Source organism: Salvelinus namaycush, unplaced genomic scaffold (genome assembly GCF_016432855.1).
Source record: "Salvelinus namaycush isolate Seneca unplaced genomic scaffold, SaNama_1.0 Scaffold1763, whole genome shotgun sequence".
In the NCBI taxonomy this organism is placed as follows: Eukaryota; Metazoa; Chordata; class Actinopteri; order Salmoniformes; family Salmonidae; genus Salvelinus; species Salvelinus namaycush.
In genome coordinates this window covers 1-26,488 of record NW_024058523.1, presented here as the reverse complement: position 1 = coordinate 26,488, position 26,488 = coordinate 1, and the positions used below count along the sequence as shown (strand labels likewise).

Here is a 26,488-nt window from a genome sequence, read left to right as displayed (position 1 = left end):
GATGTTATTGGTCACATGGTTAGCAGATGTTATTGGTCACATACACATGGTTAGCAGATGTTATTGGTCACATGGTTAGCAGATGTTATTGTGAGTGTAGTGAAATGCTTCTAGATCCGACAGTGCAGCAGTATCAAACAGGTAATATCTAACAACAAAACCTAATATCTAACAATTCCACAACAAAACCTAATATCTAACAATTCCACAACAAAACCTAATATCTAACAATTCCACAACAAAACCTAATACACACAATCTAGTAAAGGAATGGGATGAGAATATATAAGTATAAAATATATGGATGAGCAGTGACAGAGCGGCTAAGATGCAATAGATAGTGAAGAATAGATAGTGTAGGATACAGTATACATTATATACATATGAGATGAGTAATGTGAGATGTAAACATTCTTAAAGTGACATTATTAAAGTGACTAGTGTTGTATTTATTAAAGTGGCCAATGATATCGTCTGTAGGTAGGCAGCCGCCTCTCTCTGCTAGTGGTGGCTGTTTAACAATCTGATGGCCTTGAGATAGAAGCTGTTTTTCAGTCTCTCGGACCCTGCTTTGATGCACCTGTACTGACCTCGCCTTCTGGATGATAGCGGGGTGAACAGGCAGTGGCTCGGGTGGTTGTTGTCCTTGATGATCTTTATGGCCTTCCTGTGACATCGGGTGATGTAGGTGTCCTGGAGGGCAGGTAGTTTGCCCCCAGTGATGCGTTGTGCAGACCTCACTACCCTCTGGAGAGCCTTGTTGTCTTCCTGTCAGGCAGCTAACCCATGTTGTCTTTCTGTCAGGCAGCTAACCCATGTTGTCTTTGTCAGGAAGCTAACCCATGTTGTCTTTGTGTCAGGCAGCTAACCCATGTTGTCTTTGTGTCAGGCAGCTAACCCATGTTGTCTTTGTGTCAGGCAGCTAACCCATGTTGTCTTTGTCAGGCAGCTAACCCATGTTGTCTTTCTGTCAGGTAGCTAACCCATGTTGTCTTTCTGTCAGGCAGCTAACCCATGTTGTCTTTCTGTCAGGCAGCTAACCCATGTTGTCTTTCTGTCAGGCAGCTAACCCATGTTGTCTTTCTGTCAGGCAGCTAACCCATGTTGTCTTTGTGTCAGGCAACTAACCCATGTTGTCTTTCTGTCAGGCAGCTAACCCATGTTGTCTTTGTGTCAGGCAGCTAACCCATGTTGTCTTTCTGTCAGGCAGCTAACCCATGTTGTCTTTCTGTCAGGTTGCTAACCCATGTTGTCTTTCTGTCAGGTTGCTAACCCATGTTGTCTTGTCAGGCAGCTAACCCATGTTGTCTTGTCAGGCAGCTAACCCATGTTGTCTTGTCAGGCAGCTAACCCATGTTGTCTTGTCAGGCAGCTAACCCATGTTGTCTTTGTCAGGCAGCTAACCCATGTTGTCTTGTCAGGCAACTAACCCATGTTGTCTTTCTGTCCCTCTAAGTTCCCTCTAAGGAGTCTCCAGAGTGAACCAACCCTGTGAACGGGTTTGAGAACTTGTCATTTAAGTCTTAACAGTGATGTCATGTAAGTTGGACGTTTGTGGAGCAGGGCGTTGTTAACGAAAAGAGTGATGTGATCTACGTGACTTTAAAGAGGTTGAGCCAACATGTTGGTAAAGAGCACAGTGATGAGTAATGAAACGAAGGGCTCCTGTAATGAAACGAAGGTCTCCTGTAATGAAACGAAGGGCTCCTGTAATGAAAGGAAGGGCTCCTGTAATGAAACGAAGGGCTCCTGTAATGAAACGAAGGGCTCCTGTAATGAAACGAAGGGCTCCTGTAATGAAACGAAGGGCTCCTGTAATGAAACGAAGGTCTCCTGTAATGAAACGAAGGGCTCCTGTTGGTAAAGAATACAGTGATGAGTAATGAAACGGTCTCCTGTAATGAAACGAAGGGCTCCTGTAATGAAACGAAGGGCTCCTGTAATGAAACGAAGGGCTCCTGTAATGAAACGAAGGGCTCCTGTAATGAAACGAAGGGCTCCTGTAATGAAACGAAGGGCTCCTGTTGGTAAAGAATACAGTGATGACTAATGAAACGAAGGGCTCCTGTAATGAAACGAAGGGCTCCTGTAATGAAACGAAGGGCTCCTGTAATGAAACGAAGGGCTCCTGTAATGAAACGAAGGGCTCCTGTAATGAAACGAAGGGCTCCTGTAATGAAACGAAGGGCTCCTGTAATGAAACGAAGGGCTCTACGATGAACACCATCTAGGGGTGTAAGAGTAGAGGCAGCTGCACTTTGATAAATAGTATCACCATAACAACAGGTAGAACGGTTGACTACACAATCTGCTTCCTGCTGACTAGAGACAGGATCTGTTTCTATAACAACAAAATCCACTTTAAATCTTAGTTTCTTAAACCAGCTCATTCATATCATGTCTTGTAACCATTACATCACTGTCAATCCAAATACCAAGGCGTATGTATGCAGGGACTGGTCTGATTATAGACCCATCTAAGATCATCAGAAGACTTGAAAACAACATGTATTTAGTTTTGCCCGTATTAAACAGGAGTTAAAATATTTTTTATTTATTTTTTAAACAAATTGACCAATAGCATTTATATAAATAGTGAAAAGAGCAGGTTCTAGTATCGATCCCTGCGGAACACCTTCACGTACTTCAAGAAATTTGGACTCAGGACATGGTGATGTGTCAGAGCTCAGGCCTGTGGAGGACAACGTGTTCAATATCAAACACTTTTGACAGTTCCACAAACAGGACGCACAATTCATTTTAGCATCTAAAAGCATTGACACGATTCTGTCCCTCTAAGTCCTCTTCATGTTGACATGCTTCTGTCCAGCCCGTGACGGACTCCTTCCCTGTGGATCCTCTCTCCTTCAGTTCATACAGAAAACCAACCCCAACAGTCTCGCTGCTCCTCAGTTCCTCTAACCTTGGCGCCAGTCTCCTGCCATCGTAGTTTCTTCCATGAATTTCAGGCACCTGGATGAGAAAAGGAAAAATGGCACAGCTAAACTTAGCGAATTCCTTCTCGAGCTAAAATAACAGGCCTGCTGCTCAACGGGTAGTAACAGCCTCCCACCTCCTCCACTCTGGGCCTGGTGATGGCTTACAGACCGCCTGGCGCTGGCCTCCCTCCCCTGTGACTGGTGTATGGTGCTGGCCTCCCTCCCCTGTGACTGGTGTATGGTGCTGGCCTCCCTCCCCTGTGACTGGTGTGTGGTGCTGGCCTCCCTCCCCTGTGACTGGTGTATGGCGCTGGCCTCCCTCCCCTGTGACTGGTGTATGGTGCTGGCCTCCCTCTCCTGTGACTGGTGTATGGTGCTGGCCTCCCCTGTGACTGGTGTATGGCTCTGGCCTCCCTCTCCTGTGACTGGTGTGTGGTGCTGGTCTCCCTCTCCTGTGACTGGTGTGTGGTGCTGGCCTCCCTCCCCTGTGACTGGTGTATGGTGCTGGCCTCCCCTGTGACTGGTGTATGGTGCTGGCCTCCCTCCCCTGTGACTGGTGTATGGTGCTGGCCTCCCTCCCCTGTGACTGGTGTATGGTGCTGGCCTCCCCTGTGACTGGTGTATGGTGCTGGCCTCCCTCTCCTGTGACTGGTGTGTGGTGCTGGCCTCCCTCTCCTGTGACTGGTGTGTGGTGCTGGCCTCCCTCCCCTGTGACTGGTGTATGGTGCTGGCCTCCCTCCCCTGTGACTGGTGTATGGTGCTGGCCTCCCTCCCCTGTGACTGGTGTATGGTGCTGGCCTCCCTCCCCTGTGACTGGTGTATGGTGCTGGCCTCCCTCCCCTGTGACTGGTGTATGGTGCTGGCCTCCCTCCCCTGTGACTGGTGTATGGCTCTGGTCTCCCTCCCCTGTGACTGGTGTATGGTGCTGGCCTCCCCTGTGACTGGTGTATGGTGCTGGCCTCCCTCCCCTGTGACTGGTGTATGGTGCTGGCCTCCCTCCCCTGTGACTGGTGTATGGTGCTGGCCTCCCTCCCCTGTGACTGGTGTGTGGCTCTGGCCTCCCTCTCCTGTGACTGGAGTATGGTGCTGGCCTCCCCTGTGACTGGTGTATGGTGCTGGCCTCCCCTGTGACTGGTGTATGGTGCTGGCCTCCCTCCCCTGTGACTGGTGTATGGTGCTGGCCTCCCTCCCCTGTGACTGGTGTGTGGCTCTGGCCTCCCTCTCCTGTGACTGGTGTATGGTGCTGGCCTCCCCTGTGACTGGTGTATGGTGCTGGCCTCCCTCCCCTGTGACTGGTGTATGGTGCTGGCCTCCCTCCCCTGTGACTGGTGTATGGTGCTGGCCTCCCTCCCCTGTGACTGGTGTGTGGCTCTGGCCTCCCTCTCCTGTGACTGGTGTATGGTGCTGGCCTCCCCTGTGACTGGTGTATGGTGCTGGCCTCCCTCCCCTGTGACTGGTGTATGGTGCTGGCCTCCCTCCCCTGTGACTGGTGTATGGTGCTGGCCTCCCTCCCCTGTGACTGGTGTGTGGCTCTGGCCTCCCTCTCCTGTGACTGGAGTATGGTGCTGACTGGCCCTGAAGGCTGGGCTTGTCAGAGGGGATGTATGGTGACAGGCTGAGCCCAGACTCATACAATGGTCCCTATGTTCTGTTCTCTCCAGCAGGGCTGCTGCAGCCTGGGGGTGTGATTCAGTCCCTGCCAACCCCAGATAGCAGCCCACCCCCTCCCTCCCTCCCATTGGCCTTTATAAACGCCAGTTCCTCATTAGGAGGAAGAATTATTTCCCTACCATTCTGTTTCCCGTCAGAAGGACTCAGTAAAGCCTACACAGTAAACTCTACCCTCTGACGTGCTGTGATGATGTTAACCTGGTCAGTACTAGTACTAACCTGGTCAGTACTAGTACTAATCTGGTCAGTACTAGTACTAACCTGGTCTTACTGCTGTTCTAGTGTGGTTCTATAACCCATTGATCTCATCCTAAGATGTTTCCTAATGATCTCAGACTGAGGTGGTATTTTCTGAGAATACTGGGTTGGACAAAGTCACCGCAGAGCGGAGGGCACAACCGGTTAATTCATTTGCGATAACAGATATGTGTGAGATATCAGACACTCCTGTGATTGTGTGTGGTAACTTCATAGCCTGTAGACTCCAGTGGTTAGTCAGGACTTTGTTCCATGTCAGTTAGTAGCGGAGTCCATTACCTGACTACAGTGATATAGGCCTACCGCGGAGATATGCATTGGCTTGGGACAGTGATGAAGCCAGAGGAAGTAGTCAGAAAGCATTTGTTTTGAACAGGGTCTGGACAAGGACACTGCACATTACAGGACGTCTCTGATGTTATCAGGAAGGAGATGAACAGGCTGGTGTGATCCTCATGACGACCAGACACCAGGCATGTCCAGGTGATGTCTTCAAACCTCTAACAGATATGAGTCCATGTGGGGTTTTAGCCCTTAATTACAAAGTAAAATCATTTGAGTAAATGTGAGGTTGCAAATGTTAGTCCTTTTCAGCATCACTTTATTTTGTATTGAAAAGTAGAATATGGCAGGAAATGTATGAAATACTGTATAACTTAAATCAAACAGGCCAGGAATTTATCTGCTTCAATAACTTTCTTGTTACTAGTTGAGACCAGGTCCTGTTTCATCATGATATCTTGTTACTAGTTGAGACCAGGTCCTGTTTCATCATGATATCTTGTTACTAGTTGAGACCAGGTCCTGTTTCATCATGATATCTTGTTACTAGTTGAGACCAGGTCCTGTTTCATCATGATATCTTGTTACTAGTTGAGACCAGGTCCTGTTTCATCATGATATCTTGTTACTAGTTGAGACCAGGTCCTGTTTCATCATGATATCTTGTTACTAGTTGAGACCAGGTCCTGTTTCATCATGATATCTTGTTACTAGTTGAGACCAGGTCCTGTTTCATCATGATATCTTGTTACTAGTTGAGACCAGGTCCTGTTTCATCATGATATCTTGTTACTAGTTGAGACCAGGTCCTGTTTCATCATGATATCTTGTTACTAGTTGAGACCAGGTCCTGTTTCATCATGATATCTTGTTACTAGTTGAGACCAGGTCCTGTTTCATCATGATATCTTGTTACTAGTTGAGACCAGGTCCTGTTTCATCATGATATCTTGTTACTAGTTGAGACCAGGTCCTGTTTCATCATGATATCTTGTTACTAGTTGAGACCAGGTCCTGTTTCATCATGATATCTTGTTACTAGTTGAGACCAGGTCCTGTTTCATCATGATATCTTGTTACTAGTTGAGACCAGGTCCTGTTTCATCATGATATCTTGTTACTAGTTGAGACCAGGTCCTGTTTCATCATGATATCTTGTTACTAGTTGAGACCAGGTCCTGTTTCATCATGATATCTTGTTACTAGTTGAGACCAGGTCCTGTTTCATCATGATATCTTGTTACTAGTTGAGACCAGGTCCTGTTTCATCATGATATCTTGTTACTAGTTGAGACCAGGTCCTGTTTCATCACGATATCTTGTTACTAGTTGAGACCAGGTCCTGTTTCATCACGATATCTTGTTACTAGTTGAGACCAGGTCCTGTTTCATCATGATATCTTGTTACTAGTTGAGACCAGGTCCTGTTTCATCATGATATCTTGTTACTAGTTGAGACCAGGTCCTGTTTCATCATGATATCTTGTTACTAGTTGAGACCAGGTCCTGTTTCATCATGATATCTTGTTACTAGTTGAGACCAGGTCCTGTTTCATCACGATATCTTGTTACTAGTTGAGACCAGGTCCTGTTTCATCATGATATCTTGTTACTAGTTGAGACCAGGTCCTGTTTCATCATGATATCTTGTTACTAGTTGAGACCAGGTCCTGTTTCATCACGATATCTTGTTACTAGTTGAGACCAGGTCCTGTTTCATCATGATATCTTGTTGCTAGGATATCGTTACTCATTGTGTATTTATTATAATCCGTTTTACTTCTCTATTATTTCTCTCTGCATTGTTGAGAAGTAAATCAGCATTTCTCTGTTAGTCTACAACGTTAACGTATGTAGCTGAGGAAACAAGGTTCATATACTCTCTCTGAAACTCACTTAGATAATACCCTTGATACAGTGGCAATACATGGTTATAACATTTATAGAAAATATAGAAATGGTGGAGGTGTTGCTGTTTATATTCAGAACCACATTCCTGTAAAGCTTAGAGAGGATCTCATGTTAAATACTGTTGAAGTAATATGGCTACAGGTTCATCTGCCTCACCTCAAGCCCATTCTGGTGGGAAGCTGATATAGACAACCAAGTGTTAACAGTCAGTATCTGGATAACATGTGAAATGTTTGATAATCTATGTGATATCAACAGAGAGGTATATTTTCAGGGTGATTTAAATATTGACTGGCTTTCGTCAAGCTGCCCACTCAAGAGAGAGCTTCAAACTGTAACTAGTACCTGCAACCTGGTTCAGGTTATCAGTCAACCTACCAGGGTATTTGCAAACAGCACAGGAATGAAATAATCCACATGTATTGATCACATCTTTACTAATGCTGCAGAACTCTGCTCTAAAGTAGTATCCAGATCCATCAGATGTAGTGATCACATCTTTACTAATGCTGCAGAACTCTGCTCTAAAGTAGTATCCAGATCCATCAGATGTAGGGATCACATCTTTACTAATGCTGCAGAACTCTGCTCTAAAGTAGTATCCAGATCCATCAGATGTAGTGATCACATCTTTACTAACGCTGCAGAACTCTGCTCTAAAGTAGTATCCAGATCCATCAGATGTATTGATCACATCTTTACTAATGCTGCAGAACTCTGCTCTAAAGTAGTATCCAGATCCATCAGATGTAGTGATCACATCTTTACTAATGCTGCAGAACTCTGCTCTAAAGTAGTATCCAGATCCATCAGATGTAGTGATCACATCTTTACTAATGCTGCAGAACTCTGCTCTAAAGTAGTATCCAGATCCATCAGATGTAGTGATCACATATAGTAGCCATAACCAGGAAAACCAACGTTACAAAGGCTGGAACTAATATAGTGTATAAAAGTTTTGTAGTGATTCCTATGTTGTTGATGTAAATAATATTTGCTGGTCTGTGGTGTGTAAGGATGAGCAACCAGACGCTGCACTTGACACATTTATGAAATTGCTTATTCCAGTTGCTAATAAGCACCGATTAAGAAAATGACTTTAAAAACGGTTAAATCCCTGTGGATTGATGAGGAATTGAAAAATGGTATTGTTGAGAGGGATGAGGCCAAAGGAATGGCAAATAAGTCTGGCTGCACAACCGATTGGCATAATTATTGCAATTTGAGAAATCATGTGACTAAACTGAATAAAAAGAAGAAGAAACTACACTATGAAACAAAGATAAATTAAATAAAGAATGACAGTAAAAAGCTTTGGAGCACCTTAAATTCAATTCTGGGTAAAAAGCCAACTCGGCTCCATCATTCATTGAATCAGATGTCTCATTCATCACAAAACCCACTGATATTGCAAACTACTTTAATTATTTTTTTCATTGGCAAGACAAACTTCGGCATGACATGCCAGCAACAAACGCTGACACCACACATCCAAATATATCTGACCAAATTGTGAAAGACAAGCATTTTAATTTGGAGTTCCGTAAAGTGAGGATGGAAGAGGTGAAAACATTATTGTTGTCTATCCACAATGACAAGCCACCGGGGTCTGACAATCTGGATGGAAAATGACTGAGGATAATAGCAGACGATATTCTATTTGTCAGATCTTCAATTTAAGCCTACTAGAGAGCGTGTACCCTCAGGCCTGGAGGGAAGCTAGAGTCATTCCTCTACCTAAGAATAGTAAAGTCCCCTTTACTGGCTCAATTAGCTGACCAATCAGCCTGTTACCAACCCTTAGTAAAATTCTGGAAAAAATGGTGTTTGACCAGATTAGACTTTAATAACGCTTATAGGCAAGGACACTCAACAAGCATAGTTACACAAACGACTGATGATTGGCTGTGAAAAATGTATGATAAAACGATTGTGGGGTCTGTTTTGTTAGAATTCCTTGCGGCTTTTGACATTATTGATCATAGTCTGTTGCTGGAAAAACATGTGTTATGTTTTTAGTCTGTTGCTGTGTTGTCATGTTGTGTTGCTACCATGCTGTGTTGTTGTGTTGCTGCCATGTTATGTTGTCATGTTGTGTTGCTACCATGCTGTGCTGTGGTGTCATGTTGTGTTGCTACCATGCTGTGTTGTGATGTTGTGTTGCTACCATGCTGTGGTGTCATGTTGTGTTGCTACCATGCTGTGTTGTGATGTTGTGTTGCTACCATGCTGTGCTGTGGTGTCATGTTGTGTTGCTACCATGCTGTGTTGTGATGTTGTGTTGCTACCATGCTGTGCTGTGGTGTCATGTTGTGTTGCTGCCATGCTATGTTGTGATGTTGTGTTGCTACCATGCTGTGTTGTCATGTTGTGTTGCCACCATGCTGTGCTGTGGTGTCATGTTGTGTTGCTACCATGCTGTGCTGTGGTGTCATGTTGTGTTGCTGCCATGCTGTGTTGTGATGTTGTGTTGCTACCATGCTGTTGTGATGTTGTGTTGCTACCATGCTATGTTGTTGTCATGCTGTGGTGTCATGTGGTGTTGCTACCATGCTATGTTGTGTTGTCATGTTGTGTTGCTACCATGCTGTGTTGTGTTGCTGCCATGTTGTGTTGTTGTGTTGCTACCATGCTGTGTTGTGATGTTGTGTTGCTACCATGCTGTGTTGTGATGTTGTGTTGCTACCATGCTGTGGTGTCATGTTGTGTTGCTGCCATGCTATGCTGTGGTGTCATGTTGTGTTGCTGCCATGCTATGCTGTGGTGTCATGTTGTGTTGCTGCCATGCTGTGGTCATGTTGTGTTGCTACCATGCTATGCTGTGTTGTCATGTTGTGCTGCTGCCATGCTATGTTGTGTTGTCATGTTGTGTTGCTGCCATGCTGTGGTCATGTTGTGTTGCTACCATGCTATGCTGTGGTGTCATGTTGTGTTGCTGCCATGCTATGTTGTGTTGTCATGTTGTGTTGCTACCATGCTGTGGTCATGTTGTGTTGCTACCATGCTATGCTGTGTTGTCATGTTGTGCTGCTGCCATGCTATGTTGTGTTGTCATGTTGTGTTGCTACCATGCTGTGGTGTGTTGCTACCATGCTATGTTGTGTTGTTGTGTTGCTGCCATTCTGTGGTGTCATGTTGTGTTGCTACCATGCTGTGGTGTGTTGCTACCATGCTGTGTTGTCATGTTGTGTTGCTGCCATGCTGTGGTCATGTTGTGTTGCTACCATGCTATGCTGTGTTGTTGTGTTGCTGCCATGCTGTGGTCATGTTGTGTTGCTACCATGCTATGCTGTGTTGTCATGTTGTGTTGCTGCCATGCTGTGGTCATGTTGTGTTGCTACCATGCTATGCTGTGTTGTCATGTTGTGTTGCTGCCATGCTGTGGTCATGTTGTGTTGCTACCATGCTGTGTTGTGTTGCTACCATGCTATGTTGTGTTGTTGTGTTGCTGCCATGCTGTGGTCATGTTGTGTTGCTAACATGCTATGTTGTGTTGTCATGTTGTGTTGCTAACATGCTGTGCTGTCATATGTTGCAACATAGCAACACATGTCAGGAGGCCTTTTGGTAAGCCATCAATGTAAATAAGAATTTGTTTCTTAACCGACTTGGCAAGTTAAATAAAATTCAAATAAGAAAATTGTGGATAAAGAGTTACCTGTCTAACAGAACACAGAGGGTGTTCTTTAATGGAAGCATCTCCAACATAATCCAGGTAGAATCAGGAATTCCCCAGGGCAGCTGTTTAGGCCCCTTGTAGGTAGAATCAGGAATTCCCCAGGGCAGCTGTTTAGGCCCCTAACTTTTTTCAATCTTTACTAATGAATTGCCACTGGCTTTGAATAAACCCAGTGTGTCTATGTATGCAGATGACTCAATGCAATACACATCAGCTACTACAGCGACTGAAATGACTGCAACACTTAACAAAGAGCTGCAGTTAGTTTCAGAATGGGTGGCAAGGAATAAGTTAGCCCTAAATATTTCAAAAACTAAAAGCATTGTATTTGGGACAAATCATTCACTAAACCCTAAACCTCAACTAAATCTTGTCATGAATACTGTGGACACTAGATTGTAAACTGTCATAGTCAAAACATATTGTGGAGACGTCTGTCTATAATAAAGCGATGCTCTGCCTTCTTAACAACATTATCAACAAGGCAGGTCCTACAGGCCCTAGTTTCTACCTTCTTAACAACACTATCAACAAGGCAGGTCCTACAGGCCCTAGTTTCTACCTTCTTAACAACACTATCAACAAGGCAGGTCCTACAGGCCCTAGTTTCTACCTTCTTAACAGCACTATCAACAAGGCAGGTCCTACAGGCCCTAGTTTCTACCTTCTTAACAACACTATCAACAAGGCAGGTCCTACAGGCCCTAGTTTCTACCTTCTTAACAACACTATCAACAAGGCAGGTCCTACAGGCCCTAGTTTCTACCTTCTTAACAACACTATCAACAAGGCAGGTCCTACAGGCCCTAGTTTCTACCTTCTTAACAACACTATCAACAAGGCAGGTCCTACAGGCCCTAGTTTCTACCTTCTTAACAGCACTATCAACAAGGCAGGTCCTACAGGCCCTAGTTTCTACCTTCTTAACAACACTATCAACAAGGCAGGTCCTACAGGCCCTAGTTTCTACCTTCTTAACAGCACTATCAACAAGGCAGGTCCTACAGGCCCTAGTTTCTACCTTCTTAACAACACTATCAACAAGGCAGGTCCTACAGGCCCTAGTTTCTACCTTCTTAACAGCACTATCAACAAGGCAGGTCCTACAGGCCCTAGTTTCTACCTTCTTAACAACACTATCAACAAGGCAGGTCCTACAGGCCCTAGTTTCTACCTTCTTAACAACACTATCAACAAGGCAGGTCCTACAGGCCCTAGTTTTGTCACATCTGGACTACTGTCCAGTCGTGTGGTCAGGTGCCACAAAGAGGGACTCAGAACAGAGCAGCACTGCTGGCCCTTGGATGTCCACAGAGAGCTAATATTAATAATATGCATGTCAATCTCTCCTGGCTCAAAGTGGAGGAGAGATTGACTTCATCACTACTTGTATTTACTTGTTGAATGCACCGAGCTGTCTGTCTAAACTACTGGCACACAGCTCGGACACCCATGCATACCCCACAAGACATGCCACCAGAGGTCTCTTCACAGTCCCCAAGTCCAGAACAGACTATGGGAGGGGCACAGTACTACATAGAGCCATGACTACATGGAACCCTATTCCACATCAGGTAACTGATGCAGCAGTAGAATCAGATTTAAAAAGAAGGTAAAAATACACCTTATGGAACAGCAGGGACTGTGCAGAGACACAAACAAGCACATGCATACAAACACACGATAACATACACACTATACACACACAATAACATATGCACTGTACACACACAATAACATATGCACTGTACACACACAATAACATATGCACTGTACACACACAATAACATATGCACTGTACACACACAATAACATATGCACTGTACACACACGTACACATGGATTTTGTGTTCTAGATAAGTGGTAGTAGAGTTGAGGCCTGAGAGCACACACTTAATATGTTGTGAAATCTGTTATGAATGTATTCTAATGTTTTTAACATGTATATAACAGCGTTAATGTTGCTGGACCACAGGAAGAGTAGCTGCTGCCTCGGCAGGAACTAATGGGGATCCATAATAAACCCCAGGAAGAGTAGCTGCTGCCTTGGCAGGAACTAATGGGGATCCATAATAAACCCCAGGAAGAGTAGCTGCTGCCTTGGCAGGAACTAATGGGGATCCATAATAAACCCCAGGAAGAGTAGCTGCTGCCTCGGCAGGAACTAATGGGGATCCATAATAAACCCCAGGAAGAGTAGCTGCTGCCTTGGCAGGAACTAATGGGGATCCATAATAAACCCCAGGAAGAGTAGCTGCTGCCTCGGCAGGAACTAATGGGGATCCATAATAAACCCCAGGAAGAGTAGCTGCTGCCTTGGCAGGAACTAATGGGGATCCATAATAAACACCAGGAAGAGTAGCTACTGCCTCGACAGGAACTAATGGGGATCCATAATAAACCCCAGGAAGAGTAGCTGCTGCCTCGGCAGGAACTAATGGGGATCCATAATAAACCCCAGGAAGAGTAGCTGCTGCCTTGTCAGGAACTAATGGGGATCCATAATAAACCCCAGGAAGAGTAGCTGCTGCCTTGGCAGGAACTAATGGGGATCCATAATAAACCCCAGGAAGAGTAGCTGCTGCCTTGGCAGGAACTAATGGGGATCCATAATAAACCCCAGGAAGAGTAGCTGCTGCCTTGGCAGGAACTAATGGGGATCCATAATAAACCCCAGGAAGAGTAGCTGCTGCCTTGGCAGGAACTAATGGGGATCCATAATAAACCCCAGGAAGAGTAGCTGCTGCCTTGGCAGGAACTAATGGGGATCCATAATAAACCCCAGGAAGAGTAGCTGCTGCCTCGGCAGGAACTAATGGGGATCCATAATAAACCCCAGGAAGAGTAGCTGCTGCCTTGGCAGGAACTAATGGGGATCCATAATAAACCCCAGGAAGAGTAGCTGCTGCCTTGGCAGGAACTAATGGGGATCCATAATAAACCCCAGGAAGAGTAGCTGCTGCCTTGGCAGGAACTAATGGGGATCCATAATAAACCCCAGGAAGAGTAGCTGCTGCCTTGGCAGGAACTAATGGGGATCCATAATAAACCCCAGGAAGAGTAGCTGCTGCCTTGGCAGGAACTAATGGGGATCCATAATAAACCCCAGGAAGAGTAGCTGCTGCCTTGTCAGGAACTAATGGGGATCCATAATAAACCCCAGGAAGAGTAGCTGCTGCCTTGGCAGGAACTAATGGGGATCCATAATAAACCTCAGGAAGAGTAGCTGCTGCCTTGGCAGGAACTAATGGGGATCCATAATAAACCCCAGGAAGAGAAGCTGCTGCCTTGACAGGAACTAATGGGGATCCATAATAAACCCCAGGAAGAGTAGCTGCTGCCTTGGCAGGAACTAATGGGGATCCATAATAAACCCCAGGAAGAGTAGCTGCTGCCTTGGCAGGAACTAATGGGGATCCATAATAAACCCCAGGAAGAGTAGCTGCTGCCTTGGCAGGAACTAATGGGGATCCATAATAAACCCCAGGAAGAGTAGCTGCTGCCTTGGCAGGAACTAATGGGGATCCATAATAAACCCCAGGAAGAGTAGCTGCTGCCTTGGCAGGAACTAATGGGGATCCATAATAAACCCCAGGAAGAGTAGCTGCTGCCTTGGCAGGAACTAATGGGGATCCATAATAAACCCCAGGAAGAGTAGCTGCTGCCTTGGCAGGAACTAATGGGGATCCATAATAAACCCCAGGAAGAGTAGCTGCTGCCTTGGCAGGAACTAATGGGGATCCATAATAAACCCCAGGAAGAGTAGCTGCTGCCTTGGCAGGAACTAATGGGGATCCATAATAAACCCCAGGAAGAGTAGATGCTGCCTTGGCAGGAACTAATGGGGATCCATAATAAACCCCAGGAAGAGTAGCTGCTGCCTTGGCAGGAACTAATGGGGATCCATAATAAACCCCAGGAAGAGTAGCTGCTGCCTTGGCAGGAACTAATGAGGATCCATAATAAACCCCAGGAAGAGTAGCTGCTGCCTTAGCAGGAACTAATGGGGATCCATAATAAACCCCAGGAAGAGTAGCTGCTGCCTTGGCAGGAACTAATGAGGATCCATAATAAACCCCAGGAAGAGTAGCTGCTGCCTTAGCAGGAACTAATGGGGATCCGTAATAAACCCCATGAAGAGTAGCTGCTGCCTTGGCAGGAACTAATGAGGATCCGTAATAAACCCCAGGAAGAGTAGCTGCTGCCTTAGCAGGAACTAATGGGGATCCGTAATAAACCCCAGGAAGAGTAGCTGCTGCCTTGGCAGGAACTAATGGGGATCCGTAATAAACCCCAGGAAGAGTAGCTGCTGCCTTGGCAGGAACTAATGGGGATCCGTAATAAACCCCAGGAAGAGTAGCTGCTGCCTTGACAGGAACTAATGGGGATCCGTAATAAACCCCAGGAAGAGTAGCTGCTGCCTTGGCAGGAACTAATGGGGATCCGTAATAAACCCCAGGAAGAGTAGCTGCTGCCTTGGCAGGAACTAATGAGGATCCGTAATAAACCCCAGGAAGAGTAGCTGCTGCCTTGGCAGGAACTAATGGGGATCCATAATAAACCCCAGGAAGAGTAGCTGCTGCCTTGGCAGGAACTAATGGGGATCCATAATAAACCCCAGGAAGAGTAGCTGCTGCCTTGGCAGGAACTAATGGGGATCCATAATAAACCCCAGGAAGAGTAGCTGCTGCCTTGGCAGGAACTAATGGGGATCCATAATAAACCCCAGGAAGAGTAGCTGCTGCCTTGGCAGGAACTAATGGGGATCCATAATAAACCCCAGGAAGAGTAGCTGCTGCCTTGGCAGGAACTAATGGGGATCCATAATAAACCCCAGGAAGAGTAGCTGCTGCCTTGGCAGGAACTAATGGGGATCCATAATAAACCCCAGGAAGAGTAGCTGCTGCCTTGGCAGGAACTAATGGGGATCCATAATAAACCCCAGGAAGAGTAGCTGCTGCCTTGGCAGGAACTAATGGGGATCCATAATAAACCCCAGGAAGAGTAGCTGCTGCCTTGTCAGGAACTAATGGGGATCCATAATAAACCTCAGGAAGAGTAGCTGCTGCCTTGGCAGGAACTAATGGGGATCCATAATAAACCCCAGGAAGAGAAGCTGCTGCCTTGACAGGAACTAATGGGGATCCATAATAAACCCCAGGAAGAGTAGCTGCTGCCTTGGCAGGAACTAATGGGGATCCATAATAAACCCCAGGAAGAGTAGCTGCTGCCTTGGCAGGAACTAATGGGGATCCATAATAAACCCCAGGAAGAGTAGCTGCTGCCTTGGCAGGAACTAATGGGGATCCATAATAAACCCCAGGAAGAGTAGCTGCTGCCTTGGCAGGAACTAATGGGGATCCATAATAAACCCCAGGAAGAGTAGCTGCTGCCTTGGCAGGAACTAATGGGGATCCATAATAAACCCCAGGAAGAGTAGCTGCTGCCTTGGCAGGAACTAATGGGGATCCATAATAAACCCCAGGAAGAGTAGCTGCTGCCTTGGCAGGAACTAATGGGGATCCATAATAAACCCCAGGAAGAGTAGCTGCTGCCTTGGCAGGAACTAATGGGGATCCATAATAAACCCCAGGAAGAGTAGCTGCTGCCTTGGCAGGAACTAATGGGGATCCATAATAAACCCCAGGAAGAGTAGCTGCTGCCTTGGCAGGAACTAATGGGGATCCATAATAAACCCCAGGAAGAGTAGCTGCTGCCTTGGCAGGAACTAATGGGGATCCATAATAAACCCCAGGAAGAGTAGCTGCTGCCTTGGCAGGAACTAATGGGGATCCATAATAAACCCCAGGAAGAGTAGCTGCTGCCTTGGCAGGAACTAATGGGGATCCATAATAAACCCCAGGAAGAGTAGCTGCTGCCTTGGCAGGAACTAATGGGGATCCATAATAAACCCCAGGAAGAGTAGCTGCTGCCTTGGCAGGAACTAATGAGGATCCATAATAAACCCCAGGAAGAGTAGCTGCTGCCTTAGCAGGAACTAATGGGGATCCATAATAAACCCCAGGAAGAGTAGCTGCTGCCTTGGCAGGAACTAATGAGGATCCATAATAAACCCCAGGAAGAGTAGCTGCTGCCTTAGCAGGAACTAATGGGGATCCATAATAAACCCCATGAAGAGTAGCTGCTGCCTTGGCAGGAACTAATGAGGATCCATAATAAACCCCAGGAAGAGTAGCTGCTGCCTTAGCAGGAACTAATGGGGATCCATAATAAACCCCAGGAAGAGTAGCTGCTGCCTTGGCAGGAACTAATGGGGATCCGTAATAAACCCCAGGAAGAGTAGCTGCTGCCTTGGCAGGAACTAATGGGGATCCGTAATAAACCCCAGGAAGAGTAGCTGCTGCCTTGACAGGAACTAATGGGGATCCGTAATAAACCCCAGGAAGAGTAGCTGCTGCCTTGACAGGAACTAATGGGGATCCATAATAAACCCCAGGAAGAGTAGCTGCTGCCTTAGCAGGAACTAATGGGGATCCATAATAAACCCCAGGAAGAGTAGATGCTGCCTTGACAGGAACTAATGGGGATCCATAATAAACCCCAGGAAGAGTAGCTGCTGCCTTGGCAGGAACTAATGGGGATCCATAATAAACCCCAGGAAGAGTAGCTGCTGCCTTGGCAGGAACTAATGGGGATCCATAATAAACCCCAGGAAGAGTAGCTGCTGCCTTGGCAGGAACTAATGAGGATCCATAATAAACCCCAGGAAGAGTAGCTGCTGCCTTAGCAGGAACTAATGGGGATCCATAATAAACCCCAGGAAGAGTAGCTGCTGCCTTGGCAGGAACTAATGGGGATCCATAATAAACCCCAGGAAGAGTAGCTGCTGCCTTGGCAGGAACTAATGAGGATCCATAATAAACCCCAGGAAGAGTAGCTGCTGCCTTAGCAGGAACTAATGGGGATCCATAATAAACCCCAGGAAGAGTAGCTGCTGCCTTGGCAGGAACTAATGGGGATCCATAATAAACCCCAGGAAGAGTAGCTGCTGCCTTGGCAGGAACTAATGGGGATCCATAATAAACCCCAGGAAGAGTAGCTGCTGCCTTGGCAGGAACTAATGGGGATCCATAATAAACCCCAGGAAGAGTAGCTGCTGCCTTGGCAGGAACTAATGGGGATCCATAATAAACCCCAGGAAGAGTAGCTGCTGCCATGGCAGGAACTAATGGGGATCCATAATAAACCCCAGGAAGAGTAGCTGCTGCCTTGGCAGGAACTAATGGGGATCCATAATAAACCCCAATTTGATTTGAACAGTCTTGGAGAGTGTCACACACAGTTGACCCATACAGTGCCTTCAGAGTATTTATACCCCTAGACTTATTTCACATGTTGTTGTGTTACAGCCTGAATTCAAAATTGATTAAATATGTTTCTCACCCATTTACACACAATACCCCATAATGACAAAGTGAAAACATGTTTTTAGAAATGTTTGCTAATTTATTGAGAATGAAATACAGAACTATCTAATTTTCATAAGTATTCACAGCCCTGAGACACGCCCTCTCTCTGGGTCTCTAAGAGTGATTACAGCTGAGAGTCTCTCTGGGTCTCTAAGAGTGATTACAGCTGGGTCTCTAAGAGTGATTACAGCTGAGAGTCTCTCTGGGTCTCTAAGAGTGATTACAGCTGAGAGTCTCTCTGGGTCTCTAAGAGTGATTACAGCTGAGAGTCTCTCTGGGTCTCTAAGAGTGATTACAGCTGAGAGTCTCTCTGGGTCTCTAAGAGTGATTACAGCTGAGAGTCTCTCTGGGTCTCTAAGAGTGATTACAGCTGAGAGTCTCTAAGAGTGATTACAGCTGAGAGTCTCTCTGGGTCTCTAAGAGTGATTACAGCTGAGAGTCTCTAAGAGTGATTACAGCTGAGAGTCTCTCTGGGTCTCTAAGAGTGATTACAGCTGAGAGTCTCTCTGGGTCTGTAAGAGTGATTACAGCTGAGAGTCTCTCTGGGTCTCTAAGAGTGATTACAGCTGAGAGTCTCTCTGGGTCTCTAAGAGTGATTACAGCTGAGAGTCTCTCTGGGTCTCTAAGAGTGATTACAGCTGAGAGTCTCTCTGGGTCTGTAAGAGTGATTACAGCTGAGAGTCTCTCTGGGTCTGTAAGAGTGATTACAGCTGAGAGTCTCTCTGGGTCTCTACGAGTGATTACAGCTGAGAGTCTCTCTGGGTCTCTACGAGTGATTACAGCTGAGAGTCTCTCTGGGTCTCTACGAGTGATTACAGCTGAGAGTCTCTCTGGGTCTCTAAGAGTGATTACAGCTGGGTGTTTCTCTGGGTCTCTAAGAGTGATTACAGCTGAGAGTCTCTCTGGGTCTCTAAGAGTGATTACAGCTGAGAGTCTCTCTGGGTCTCTAAGAGTGATTACAGCTGAGAGTCTCTAAGAGTGATTACAGCTGAGAGTCTCTAAGAGTGATTACAGCTGAGAGTCTCTAAGAGTGATTACAGCTGAGAGTCTCTCTGGGTCTCTAAGAGTGATTACAGCTGAGAGTCTCTCTGGGTCTCTAAGAGTGATTACAGCTGAGAGTCTCTCTGGGTCTCTAAGAGTGATTACAGCTGAGAGTCTCTCTGGGTCTCTACGAGTGATTACAGCTGAGAGTCTCTCTGGGTCTCTAAGAGTGATTACAGCTGAGAGTCTCTCTGGGTCTCTAAGAGTGATTACAGCTGAGAGTCTCTCTGGGTCTGTAAGAGTGATTACAGCTGAGAGTCTCTCTGGGTCTCTAAGAGTGATTACAGCTGAGAGTCTCTCTGGGTCTGTAAGAGTGATTACAGCTGAGAGTCTCTCTGGGTCTCTACGAGTGATTACAGCTGAGAGTCTCTCTGGGTCTCTACGAGTGATTACAGCTGAGAGTCTCTCTGGGTCTCTAAGAGTGATTACAGCTGAGTCTCTCTGGGTCTCTAAGAGTGATTACAGCTGAGAGTCTCTCTGGGTCTCTACGAGTGATTACAGCTGAGAGTCTCTCTGGGTCTCTACGAGTGATTACAGCTGAGAGTCTCTCTGGGTCTCTACGAGTGATTACAGCTGAGAGTCTCTCTGGGTCTCTACGAGTGATTACAGCTGAGAGTCTCTCTGGGTCTCTAAGAGTGATTACAGCTGGGTGTTTCTCTGGGTCTCTAAGAGTGATTACAGCTGAGAGTCTCTCTGGGTCTCTACGAGTGATTACAGCTGAGAGTCTCTCTGGGTCTCTAAGAGTGATTACAGCTGAGAGTCTCTCTGGGTCTGTAAGAGTGATTACAGCTGAGAGTCTCTCTGGGTCTCTACGAGTGATTACAGCTGAGAGTCTCTCTGGGTCTCTACGAGTGATTACAGCTGAGAGTCTCTCTGGGTCTCTACGAGTGATTACAGCTGAGAGTCTCTCTGGGTCTCTACGAGTGATTACAGCTGAGAGTCTCTCTGGGTCTCTACGAGTGATTACAGCTGAGAGTCTCTCTGGGTCTCTACGAGTGATTACAGCTGAGAGTCTCTCTGGGTCTCTAAGAGTGATTACAGCTGGGTGTTTCTCTGGGTCTCTAAGAGTGATTACAGCTGAGAGTCTCTCTGGGTCTCTACGAGTGATTACAGCTGAGAGTCTCTCTGGGTCTCTAAGAGTGATTACAGCTGAGAGTCTCTCTGGGTCTGTAAGAGTGATTACAGCTGAGAGTCTCTCTGGGTCTCTAAGAGTGATTACAGCTGAGAGTCTCTCTGGGTCTCTAAGAGTGATTACAGCTGAGAGTCTCTCTGGGTCTCTAAGAGTGATTACAGCTGAGAGTCTCTCTGGGTCTCTAAGAGTGATTACAGCTGAGAGTCTCTCTGGGTCTCTACGAGTGATTACAGCTGAGAGTCTCTCTGGGTCTGTAAGAGTGATTACAGCTGAGAGTCTCTCTGGGTCTCTAAGAGTGATTACAGCTGGGTGTTTCTGGGTCTCTAAGAGTGATTACAGCTGGGTGTTTCTGGGTCTCTAAGAGTGATTACAGCTGAGAGTCTCTCTGGGTCTCTAAGAGTGATTACAGCTGAGAGTCTCTCTGGGTCTCTAAGAGTGATTACAGCTGAGAGTCTCTCTGGGTCTGTAAGAGTGATTACAGCTGAGAGTCTCTCTGGGTCTGTAAGAGTGATTACAGCTGAGAGTCTCTCTGGGTCTGTAAGAGTGATTACAGCTGAGAGTCTCTCTGGGTCTGTAAGAGTGATTACAGCTGAGAGTCTCTCTGGGTCTGTAAGAGTGATTACAGCTGAGAGTCTCTCTGGGTCTGTAAGAGTGATTACAGCTGAGAGTCTCTCTGGGTCTGTAAGAGTGATTACAGCTGTGAGTCTCTCTGGGTCTGTAAGAGTGATTACAGCTGTGAGTCTCTCTGGGTCTCTAAGAGTGATTACAGTGTGTGTTTCTGAGTGTTTCTGGGTAAGTCTCTAAGAGCTTTTCACACCTGAATTGTATAATATTTGCACGTGATTATTTTTGGTAAATTCTTCAAATCTCTCGGTTCAAGTGCTCCAACTCCGTTTTACGTTGAATTAGTCCTTTTGTAAGTTTTTCCTTGGTAAGCCATTCTTCAAGCTCTGTCAAGTTGGTTGTTGATCATTGCTAAACAGACATTTTCAAGTCACAGATTTTCAAGCAGATGTCGTCCTTTCCCGCAGTCAAATGACCTAGTGGCCTCATGGGTGGAATGTTAGAATATTTTTGATAATGAATCACTTTTCTTCTTTTTTTTATGCCACAAATGCGGTGTTTCAATGTCAAACGGTTGTGTTATATTTCAGTCTTCTGTGATGTATATAAAGTGTAATACTGGGATGGAAACTCCAAATGTAATACATTTCAACTCTATATCTGACATGGTACAGGTGTCTTCTTTTTGTTAAGCCCATAACCATGTGTATTTTGTTTTAAAGTAGATTTGTTTAAGACTACCAATAAAACACGGTGACCCTGATTTAGCCCACTGCAGTAAAAGGTTCAGTCAAAACTGTAACTAGGCCACTCAGGAACATTCAATGTCGTCTTGGTATGTAACTCCAGTGTGGATTTGGCCTTGTGTTCTAGGTTATTGTCCTGCTGAAAGGTGGATTTGGTCTCCCAGTTTTTTCCCAGGTTGTCTAGGAATTTGCCTGTGTTTAGCTCTATTCAGTTTCTTTTTATCCTAAAAAAAAAGTCCTTGCCGATGACAAGCATACCAATAACATGATGCAGCCACCACCATGCTTGAAAATATGAAGAGAGGTACTCAGTGATGTGTTTTCCCCAAACATAACACTTTGTACTCAGGACAGAAAGTGAATTTCTTTGCCACATGTTTTGCAGTTTTACTTTAGTGTCTTGTTGCAAACAGGATGCATATTTTGGAATATTTTTTATTCTGTACAGGTTTCCTTCTTTTCACTCTGTCATTTAGGTTAGTATTGTAGAGTAACAACAATGTGGTTGATCCATCCTCAGTTTTCTCCTATCACAGCCATTAAACTCTATAACTGTTTTAAAGTCACCATTGGCCTCATAGTGAAATCCCTCATCATCATCATCACAGGCCTACAAACCTCCATCATCATCATCACAGGCCTACATACCATCAGCATCATCACAGGCCTACATACCTCCATCACAGGCCTACATACCATCATCATCATCACAGGCCTACATACCATCATCATCACAGGCCTACATACCATCATCATCACAGGCCTACATATCATCATCATCACAGGCCTACATACCATCATCATCACAGGCCTACATACCATCATCATCACAGGTCTACATACCATCACAGGCCTACATACCATCATCATCACAGGCCTACATACCTCCATCATCACAGGCCTACATACCATCATCATCATCACAGGCCTACATACCATCATCATCATCACAGGCCTACATACCATCATCATCACAGGCCTACATACCATCATCATCACAGGCCTACATACCATCATCATCACAGGCCTACATACCATCATCATCACAGGCCTACATACCATCACAGGCCTACATACCATCATCATCACAGGCCTACATACCATCATCATCACAGTCCTACATATCATCATCACAGGCCTACATACCATCACAGGCCTACATACCATCACAGGCCTACATACCATCACAGGCCCACATACCATCATCATCACAGGCCTACATACCTCCATCATCACAGGCCTACATACCTCCATCATCACAGGCCTACATACCATCACAGGCCTACATACCATCATCATCACAGGCCTACATACCATCATCATCACAGGCCTACATATCATCATCATCACAGGCCTACATACCATCATCATCACAGGCCTACATACCTCCATCATCACAGGCCTACATACCTCCATCATCACAGGCCTACATACCATCACAGGCCTACATACCATCATCATCACAGGCCTACATACCATCATCATCACAGGCCTACATATCATCATCATCACAGGCCTACATACCATCATCATCACAGGCCTACATACCATCATCATCACAGGCCCACATACCATCATCATCACAGGCCTACATACCATCACAGGCCTACATACCATCATCATCACAGGCCTACATACCATCATCATCACAGGCCTACATACCTCCATCATCACAGGCCTACATACCATCATCATCACAGGCCTACATACCATCATCATCACAGGCCTACATACCATCATCATCACAGGCCTACATACCATCATCATCACAGGCCTACATACCTCCATCATCACCACCATCTTGATGCTGTAATGTCTATGTTTGATCCACACTGTTCTTCTGATAGCCCAGATGTCTCATGACCTCACTGCAGTAGTCTTCCACTTGGGAGATCTGCTCAATGTTTAACCGCTCTCTCCATGCGAAGATGGCTTCCTTAGCGTCTCTGGACGATATTACAAACGGTTTGTCTGAGGAGTAACCGTGGCCGTGGGTCATGTTCAACACGAACTTATCCATGGCAGGAAAAGAGGAGAGTTTGGAGAAGCTGTAGAGTCTCTTGAGTTCCTCCATGGGGTGCAGAACCAAGTCCTCGTAGAGGATCTTGATGTAATTCCTCTTCACCCAGGGGGGCGCGTTCATCATGAGCATCATATCATTCAGCCAGTTGTCACATATTAGCTCCATTGCGCTAGAGACATAATTCTCTGCCCGGTTCCCCCGGTTGTTTGGCACCAGTAGACGCTTGTATTTCTCCGTATGTTTTTTACTCCTCAGTACCTGTATGCTCTCCTTGACCAGAGCTTGTTTCGATTTCAGTCGTGAATTGTGCACTGCCCGCGGGTCTCTAAACAACTGAATGATCTGGAGATTTAAAGCGGGATCTCTCATTAACGGGACGAGTACACCGAGGTCCAGAACCCGCACACCTTTGATTACCACGACGCGGTACTTCTTGCACTCCCTCTCCAACTCTTTGATATCCTTCCTTGGACACTTTCCACAGACGTCTTCTTGGACTAATCCCACTTCGTTTCTCTTGTACGCCTCGCATAGAGGTTCCGAGCAGATCACTTTGTTCTTTCTCCATCCAAATATAAAAGACGTGGTGATATTTTGGCTCCCTGTGTACAGTTTTAAAACTGAGAAGTCGCATCGTAATAACGACTTCATCATATCCCGCACGGCTCCTTGGAGACTAGCCGCATCTCCTGGGTAGAGAGCCTGCCATATATGCCACATGGGCTCGTAGAGGTAAAACACATCGGGGTGTTGATTGAATAACTCCCCTAAGAACGATGACCCCGTCCTCCACGTAGCATGTAAATAAACGTGTATTTTAGACTGGCTCCTGTTGACTACCGTCTCTTCCACGGTATCCGTAGTGTTGCTGAACTTGTCCCCGTTATTCCACATATCGAGGTCGGGGCACCTCGGCTGTTGCTTGCCATGTTTAGTATACCCTGATTTACTCCTGTGGTCCAGCATATACGGAATTAACAGAAGTAACACGGAATATCCTAGAATTAAAATGAAGTATTTCTTCTGTAGCCTCCTTTTCATTTCCCTCTCTCACAGATAGACAGGTCTATTGTTGTCCGGTTCGGTGCCGCTCTATGAAGACTGCGGCCAGCAGGAGGAAAGAGTTGAACAAGAAATGTCTTAGACACGCCCATTCAAATGACTCAATAAAAGCCCTCAGTCACAGTTTCAAAATAAAAGCCCAGTTATATAGTTTCAGTCTAGTGTGCATTCATGTAGCCTTTTTTTAATTTTTAAATAAAACGTTTTGTCGAATCATATTTATGTATAGCTAGGCTTATATAGATGTTTCTATGTCCATTTTGAGTTTTATATCAAAGGGCCTGAATACTTATGGAAAATAAGGCTTGTTTTTTCTTTTTTTTTTCCAAAGACCTGTTTTGTTTTCGCTTTGTCATTATGGGGTATTGTGTGTAGATTGATGAGGGGAAATGTAATTTAATCAATTTTAGAATAAGTCTGTATCAAAATGTGGAAAGAGTTGTATAGGCCGTCATTGTAAATAAAAATTGGTTCTGAACTGACTTGCCTAGTTAAATAAAGGTGACATTTTCTTTAAAAAGTCAAGCGGTCTGAAAACTTTCCGAATGCCCTGTACTGGTGAAAAACACACACATCCCTGCAAAGGAAAAACTGTTCTCCAACGAAAGCCAACTGAGAAATAACCTTAGTTCAGTTTTTATTCTAACAATTGGTTCCCATGGTGAATAATACAATAGCAATTGGTAGGACACATGAAAGGAAACATCAAAGAGTTTACCGGAATCTCTCAACTAAAAATACTTGCATTTCAATTACATGTATTTGTAGTTCTAATGACATTTAGTGGAATTCTAAATTCAAATCTAAGGGGCTTTTATACAACTTATATTTTTTTAAACAAGCAACTTATAAACTGCACACACACCAAAAGCCCTGTTGCTTTGACAAGAGTCAATAAATGCCGAGTATCGATCAGGTTGTAGGCCTATGTGCTCTTGAAACTAACGCAACAGAAAAAAAACACATGGAAACTGGGTCCGTGTGCTTATGGATAATTCAAATGTCCTTTCATCTCGGCAAGGGCAAACAAGAGGAAATGAATTTAAAAAAGCCTATTTTTCCGTTTGTCAATTTCAACGCCAATAAATGGTCGAATGCAAAATGCTTTGATTTCCCACTTTTCCACTTACCTCTAAATGTGAGTGGCAGACAAAATATAAAAATAACTGGATTGTTCTATTTCCAAGTAACAATTCATTTATTTTTTCATGTGTTCAAATTCGAAATAGCAAAAACAAGTTGTTTTATTTTTAACTTGGAAGATATCATATTGCCGAAAACAAGAAAATCACTCATCGGTAGATAATGATCATAGAAAATAACGAATCGGTAGATAATGATCATAGAAAATAACGAATCGGTAGATAATGATCATAGAAAATAACGAATCGGTAGATAATGATCATAGAAAATAACGAATCGGTAGATAATGATCATAGAAAATAACGAATCGGTAGATAATGATCATAGAAAATAACGAATCGGTAGATAATGATCATAGAAAATAACGAATCGGTAGATAATGATCATAGAAAATAACGAATCGGTAGATAATGATCATAGAAAATAACGAATCGGTAGATAATGATCATAGAAAATAACGAATCGGTAGATAATGATCATAGAAAATAACGAATCGGTAGATAATGATCATAGAAAATAACGAATCGGTAGATAATGATCATAGAAAATAACGAATCGGTAGATAATGATCATAGAAAATAACGAATCGGTAGATAATGATCATAGA

General features: G+C 45.1%; 1 protein-coding gene across 1 annotated transcript; it reads right to left on the bottom strand.

Moving 5' to 3' along the window:
- Positions 1 to 2,511: 2,511 nt before the first annotated feature.
- On the bottom strand, positions 2,512 to 24,795 carry chst7 (carbohydrate (N-acetylglucosamine 6-O) sulfotransferase 7). Its single transcript, XM_038983584.1, has 2 exons — positions 23,436 to 24,795; positions 2,512 to 2,973 (listed from the first exon to the last, which is right to left on the bottom strand). The coding sequence occupies exon 1, from the start codon at positions 24,715 to 24,717 to the stop codon at positions 23,470 to 23,472; it is 1,248 nt and encodes a 415-aa protein (XP_038839512.1). The 5' UTR covers positions 24,718 to 24,795; the 3' UTR covers positions 2,512 to 2,973; positions 23,436 to 23,469.
- Between the last annotated feature and the right edge of the window lie 1,693 nt (positions 24,796 to 26,488).

What these genes read in the sequence shown, in the direction of transcription:
- chst7 (XM_038983584.1), bottom strand. Translation starts at nt 24,717, where the DNA reads ATGAAAAGGAGGCTACAGAAGAAATACTTCATTTTAATTCTAGGATAT.